This window comes from Sapajus apella, unplaced genomic scaffold (assembly GCF_009761245.1).
Source record: "Sapajus apella isolate SASKATOON/1434 unplaced genomic scaffold, GSC_monkey_1.0 scaffold243, whole genome shotgun sequence".
NCBI lineage: Eukaryota > Metazoa > Chordata > Mammalia > Primates > Cebidae > Sapajus > Sapajus apella.
Genome location: NW_022437183.1, coordinates 455,249 through 462,326, shown reverse-complemented (window position 1 = coordinate 462,326; position 7,078 = coordinate 455,249). Strand labels below are relative to the sequence as shown.

General features: G+C 43.1%; 1 protein-coding gene across 1 annotated transcript; it reads right to left on the bottom strand.

Moving 5' to 3' along the window:
- Positions 1–4,269: 4,269 nt before the first annotated feature.
- On the bottom strand, positions 4,270–5,481 carry LOC116545042 (olfactory receptor 13A1). Its single transcript, XM_032271644.1, has one exon. The coding sequence runs from the start codon at positions 5,324–5,326 to the stop codon at positions 4,340–4,342; it is 987 nt and encodes a 328-aa protein (XP_032127535.1). The 5' UTR covers positions 5,327–5,481; the 3' UTR covers positions 4,270–4,339.
- Positions 5,482–7,078: the final 1,597 nt, after the last annotated feature.

Sequence of the window (7,078 nt, the reverse complement as noted above, 5' to 3'; positions counted from 1 at the left end):
GTAGTGCTCCCCTCCCTGTGTCCATGTGCTCTCATCGTTCAACACCCGCCTATGAGTGAGAACATGCGGTGTTTGATCTTCTGCTCCTCTGTCAGTTTGCTGAGAATGATGGTTTCCAGGTTCATCCATGTCCCCACAAAGGACCCAAACTCATCGTTTTTGATGGCTGCATAATATTCCATGGTGTATATGTGCCACATTTTCCCTATCCAGTCTATCGTCGATGGGCATTTAGGTTGGTTCCAGGTCCTTGCTATTGTAAACAGTGCTGCAATGAACATTCGTGTACACGTGTCCTTATAGTAGAACGATTTGTAATCCTTTGGATATATACCCAGTAATGGGATTGCTGGGTCAAATGGAATTTCTATTTCTATGTCCTTGAGGAATTGCCACACTGTCTTCCACAATGGTTGAACTAATTTACACTCCCACCAACAGTGCAAAAGTGTTCCTACTTCTCCACATCCTCTCCAGCATCTGCTGTCTCCAGATTTTTTAATGTTCGCCATTCTTACCGGCGTGAGATGGTATCTCAATGTAGTTTTGATTTGCATTTCTCTTATGACAAGTGATGATGAGCATTTTTTCATATGTTTGTTGGCCTCACATATGTCTTCTTTTGTAAAGTGTCTGTTCATATCCTTTGCCCACTTTTGAATGGGCTTGTTAGTTTTCTTCTTGTAAATCTGCTTTAGTTCTTTGTAAATTTTGGATATCAGCCCTTTGTCAGATGGGTAAACTGCAAAAATTTTTTCCCAATCTGTTGGTTGCCGATTTACTCTAATGATTGTTTCTTTTGCTGTGCAGAAGCTGTGGAGTTTGATTAGGTCCCATTTGTCTATTTTGGCTTCTCTGTATTTTTTTAAGTTACCTGAGCATCATTAAAACAAGTATTTTGAATTTTTTGTCAGTTTGTATGTAGATTTCCATTTCTCCTGCCTCAGCCTCCTGAGTAGCTGGGACTACAGGCACGCACCACGATGCCCAGCTAACGTTTTGTATTTTTAGCTGGGCATGGTGGCACGTGCCTGTAATCCCAGCTACTCAGGAGGCTGAGGCAGGAGAATTGCCTGAACCCAGGAGGCGGAGGTTGCGGTGAGCCGAAATCACGCCATTGCACTCCAGCCTGGGTAACAAGAGCGAAACTCCGTCTCAAAAAAAAAAGAAAAAAAGTACTCAAACAAATACATGTACACACATGTTCATAACAGTACTATTCACAATAGTCAAAAGGCAGAAACACCTCAAATGTGTATCAGCAAATAAATAAATAAATTGTGGAATATCTTTAGTATGCTAAATTATAGTAAACAAATTGTGTTAATCCCAAACAATGCAATTATTTTTAAACTATGTGCCTTTTTATGTATAGGTAAAAGTAAATGAAAACGTATATTTTTTCCATTTGTTTCAAAGTAGATTATCAAATATGATCCACTATCTCAGACTACTAATGTTTAAAAATTTTAAAGGCTAAAAAAAGCAATGATCACCCAGTTCATTGATATTGCTTTGTCAGTTCCTTGAGCAATGTGAATATTGCAAATATGAGAAAAACAAGCCTACACAAAGTTGTATGGAAAGCCTTATATACACATAGGGTGAACAAAAATTTGGGTTCTGCTAGCTGAATGAAGTGTGTTTTTCTAATCCTTACATATGTCCCTCAAATTTTCCCATCATAGTCTTTTATTATCAATAATAATTGATAATTATTTTTGATTTATCTACTTTTGATCTTTGAGTCTGATGACCTTTGAATGGGGGTTCTGTGTGGGTTCTTTTAGTTGATGTTGATCTTATTGCTTTCTGTTTCTTAGTTTTTCTTCTAACAGTCAGACCCCTCTTCTGCAGGTCTGCTGCAGTTTGCTGGGGGTCCACTCCAGACCCTATTTTCCTGGGTATCACCAGTGGAGGCTGCAGAGCAGCAAAGATTGCTGCCTGTTCCTTCCTCTGGAAGCTTTGTCCTAGAGGTGCACTGGCCTGATGCCAGCTGGAGCTCTCAAGCCCTTTTGGAAGGTCTCTCCCAGTCAAGAGCATGGAGGTCAGGGACCCACTTGAGTAGGCAGTCTTCCCTCAGCAGAGCTCAAGCACTGTGCTGGGGGAATCCTCTTTGTCCGGATCCTTTTGTTGCTCTCTTCAGAGCGAGTAGGCAGGAACGTTTAAGTCCGCAGGAGCCACCCCTTCCCCCAGGTGCTCTGTCCCAGGGAGATGGGAGTTTTATCTATAAGGCCCTGACTGGGGCTGCTACCTTTCTTTCAGAGATATCCTGCCCAGTGGGGAGGACTGTAGACAGGCAGTCCGGCCACAGCCACTTTGCCAAGCCAGTCATCTCAGGTTGGCTTCAGACTGCTGTGCTGGCAGCGAGAATTGCAAGCCAGTGGTTCTTAGCTTGCTAGGCTCCATGAGAGTGGGGCCCGCTAAGCAAGATCACTTGGCTCCCTGGCTTCAGCCCCCTTTCCAGGGGAGTGAATGGTCCTGTCTCGCTGGGGTTTCAGGCACCAATGGGAGGAAAAAAACACAAAACTCCTGCAGCTAGCTTGGTGTCTGCCCAAACAGCTGCCTAGTTTTGTGCTTGAAACCCAGGGTCCTGGTGGTATAGGCACATGGGGGAATCTCCTGGTCTGTGGATTGCAAAAATCAGGCAAAAAATGTAGCATCTGGGATGCATAGCACAGTCCTTCACGGCTTCCCTTGGCTGCAGGAGGGAGGCCCCTGGCTCCTTGAACTTCCTGAGTGAGGCAAAGCCCCACCCCGCTTCTGCTTGCCCTCTGTGGGCTGCACCTACTACCTCACCAGTCCCAATGAGATGAACAAGGTACCTCAGAAACGCAGAAATCGCCCACCTTCTATGGTGATCTCACTGGGAACTGCAGACCAGAGCTATTCCTATTTGGCCATCTTGCCAGATCCCCTGAAATGCAACACTCTTTATGCCTTTTTTTAAATATTCATCATCACGGGTGCAAGTCTGTTTAATTAGATACCAGCTTTGTAAGAATGTCAATCAAGTCTTATATTTCAATTTTGCTAAATTACTAACACTCTTAAACTCTCAATGCATGTCTAAGTGCTTTTTGTTTTTCAAATCTGTTGTAAAATATAGAAAATGTAAAAAATGATAAGAAACTAAGATGAATAACACTATAAATAATACTCTTCATTTAATGTTGAAAATCTATGAGTAATCATACAGAGTCATTGGTAATCGTTTTCAAAGCCTTGTTTATTGGAGAGTCTCTGAAACCTCTGAGGGTTTCAGTATGTTATTTGGGAGTCAGAATTCTGTTAGAAGAGATTAAACTGTCTGTAACAATCTACGTGCCAAAGCCACAACAGCCACAATTCATCAAATACTTGAATCAATGAGCTTCTGATGAATGATAATGAGAATACTGGATGAAGAACCATCCTTTCTAAATCAAATATCAAACTTTACTCTCAGTGTGGTTTTCTCGTAGCATGGAGCACAAGCACAAGACCTGCCTTCATTAGACACGGAGGATTCGTCCACCCAGTTTTATCTGAAACAGTGGAAGGACAGCAATGCCTTATTACAATGCCATGTAACTTATTAGAGCTGACACATGGAAGATGTCCTTGCCCCAGGCCAATTAGGTAGGTCAGACACTCAGGATCTGAGAACAAAGTCAAGGAGGGATAAAATCTCAGGCTGGTTTTTAGGTGTAAAGTTGGAGTTTCTACCCTGGAAGCAATGGGCAGTCCTAATAGTATATTTTCTCTTAAGTGTTTGTAAGAAGAAAAGAGAAAAGCAGACATAACCGTTTGCATTAAAATCAAACTATTTTTGAAGTCCAAGTGGCTTCAGAGGAAAGAGTTGAGGTAAGATAATGGGGGTGGGTTTCTTAGAGGCCAGTGGTCACCTGAAAACAATGCTTTAGTCTGACAACCCTTCAGGGGCTGTGAGGTCCACAATCCTGCCTAACATTTTAGACCCACACACCTGAATTCAAAGTGTGATTTTAGAATTTATACCCTGAGAGTTGTACATACTAAAGGAAAACGTTTGATATGGCTATGAGTCGAAAACACAAGGAACACATTTATCCTCCCAGGGAGCTGTGTTTCTCTGCCAACTCAGCACTGACACCACGATGGAGTCAGACCATGAGATCCTGTGTCTCAGAGGCTGGTGGTTCGCACCTACCACAATACCCCCGTCAGCCAGTCTCGGGGCACCAGAACTCCCAGCTCATCCATTGCAGACTTCTGCTGGGGTGGAAGAAACAAGTCTATTTGCCTCCCAGTCCAGAAACTTGTTCATCAGACTCCACTAAACCGCAATCTCCAAGAATATGAACTTCGGAAGATAGAATTAATTACTGAAGAATGGGAAAAGCTTCCTGAGGGCTGCTTTGACCTCCTTGTTGCTCAAGGTATAGATGAGGGGGTTGAGGGTAGGACTCAGCACGGTGTACAGCAGGCTGGCCAACTTGCTCTTCCCGGCGCTGTAGCCGGAGACTGGGCTTATGTAGGCATAGAAGACAGCGGTATAATACATGCACACCACGGTGAGGTGGGAAGAGCAGGTGGAGAAGGCTTTCTGCCTTCCCCCTACAGTCCGCACCTTGAGGATGCTGGAGATGATGAGGCCATAGGATGCGATGGTCGTCAGGAAGTTCACTATGACATAGAAAGCGTCCGCCAGGACAATCAGGACACTGTTCACATAGGTAGAGCTGCAGGAGAGAAGCAGCAGTGCAGGGACCTCGCAGAAGAAATGGGTAATGACATTGGGGCCACAGAAATCCAAGCACAGCATCAGCCCAGTGTGGATGGCCGTGTTGACAGAGCAGAGCAGCCACACAGCTGCAGCCAGCCCACTGCAGAATGCCTCGCTCATCATGCTGCTGTAAGGCAGTGGCTGGCAGATGGCTGCATACTGGTCATAGGCCATGACCGTGAGGAGTAGCAGCTCTGAGGATGCAGCCCACATGAGGAAATAGAGCTGCGTCATGCAGCCCACATAAGAGATGGCGCCCTCCTCCAGCACCAGACCCGCCAGCGCCTTGGGCATGATAGAAGAGGTGCAGATCATGTCCACAGTAGCCAAATTGAACAGGAAAAAGTACATAGGGGTGTGGAGCCCAGGGTTGAACGTGATGGTTAAGATGATGAGAACATTACCTGTGAGAGTCCCAGAGTAGAGGAAGAGGAAACAGCTGAAAAAGAGCACCCGGTATTCTGGATGCTCTAAAAAGCCGTGCAGGATGCACTCGGTTACCAGTGTCTGGTTACTCATGGTCCCTGGGCTGGGAGGGGTTTCTGCAACTATCAGGTGAATCTCCATCCACAGCTTCATGTGATTTCAGAGCTAGTGGGAGAAACAAAAGATGTCCTGAGAAAGGCTGTTCCCGTGTTTCTTCCATACTTCCCATAACGGCATGTATGATGGAAATGCATTAGGGCATGTTGATTAAGATAAATGCCCCAATATTACAATAGAAAAAAGGCAGGAACACTCAGCTTGTAAAATAATAAATACAATTGGCCAGTTAAACTCATGAGCATCATTCAGCCTCAAAGAAGTGCAAATTAAATCCATGATTCAGTCTTGATCATCCATGATTTGGCAAAGATAGAAAAGCATGATATTGACTAGTATTAGAAAGGCTGCAAAGATGCAGGCCTTTAAAAATATGTATTCCATTTGAGTCAGAACTTTCTCTTCTAGAAATTTAGACGAAGAAAATAATAAAAAGCATCCTGAAGGTGTCAGAGCAGCACTATTTATAATAATGAAAGTTTAAAACAATTTATATGCTCAAATGTGAGTATATTATGGTATATTGATGTAACATAAATTTACTGTATGATTATCAAAATAATGCTTTGGAAGTGTTTTGTTGATGCTTTTAAAAAGAGAAAGACATTTTGGGAAGCTGAAGCAAGCAGCTCACTTGAAGCCAGGAGTTCGAGATCAGCCTGTCCAAAATGGTGAAACCCTGTCTCGACTAAAAATACAAAAATTAACCTGACATAGTGGTGGTGGGCACCTGTAATCCCAACTACTTGGGAGGCTGAGGCTGGAGAATCGCTTGAACATGAGTGGTGAAGTTGCGGTGAGCTGAGACCACGATGCTGCATTCTGGCCTGGGTGACAGAGTGAGACTCTGCCTCAAAAAAAATTTTTTTAATTAAAAAAAAGAAAATGAAAAGAGATTTAAAATAATGTGTACAATAGGATCTCATTAAAAAAAAAAGATTTGTTCCCTTTGAAATTGAGGATAGAAAAAATTTTAAATAAAAATAAATTTTAAAAGCATGTTTGAATATGCACCTGTAGGTAAAACAACTGGTTGAGTGCTAGACCAGAGCTTGAACAGTGATTGTTTTCACTTCTTTGATTTTTGCTGGTCTGTATTTTCTACTTTTGCTATAGAATGACATCTCTAAAAGGCAGATGTATCACACATGATCCTCCTTACAACAGTTCTTCCAGGACTCCCCATTGCCAAAAGAATAAATGCTCCCAGTGACTTTTCCTGGATCCACCTCCTCTCCAGCCCTTCTTCCCACTCAACTTAAAGCCAGAATTCCAGCCGTGCCCTGCACTCCCAGACAGGCTGATGCACCAAGCCATTCCAGGCTTTCTTGGCTTTGTTCTTGCTACTCCATCAGCCAGGAATGCCCTTTTTCTCATGAACCAGGGCCATCATCAGCCCTCTCTTTCTGAGCATCCCTTTCCTGAGAAGAAAAGACCTTTCCTCTGTGTTCCCTCAAATACTGACTTCTAACCTAGAACCCAATACACGTCACTGGTTGATCAGGTTACTCGACTGTGTCCTATAAGGTTAACACATATGCCCATTTATCTCTGGACATCCCTTCTTGGCACCCAGTCCCCTGCAACTCAAATGTGTGTGTTTAAATAATGCTAATGAACAGGCTAGTATGAATAACAGCAGAATGACTTATATTCTTAAGATACTGCACATTCTGTACTGCTCAAGATAAAATCAGCATAGTGCGCATTTGGCTTTTTCTTTTCAACTCTTTATTCATTAAAAGTTAAGGAAGATGTTCATTTTAAAAATGAACATTTGGAATATGT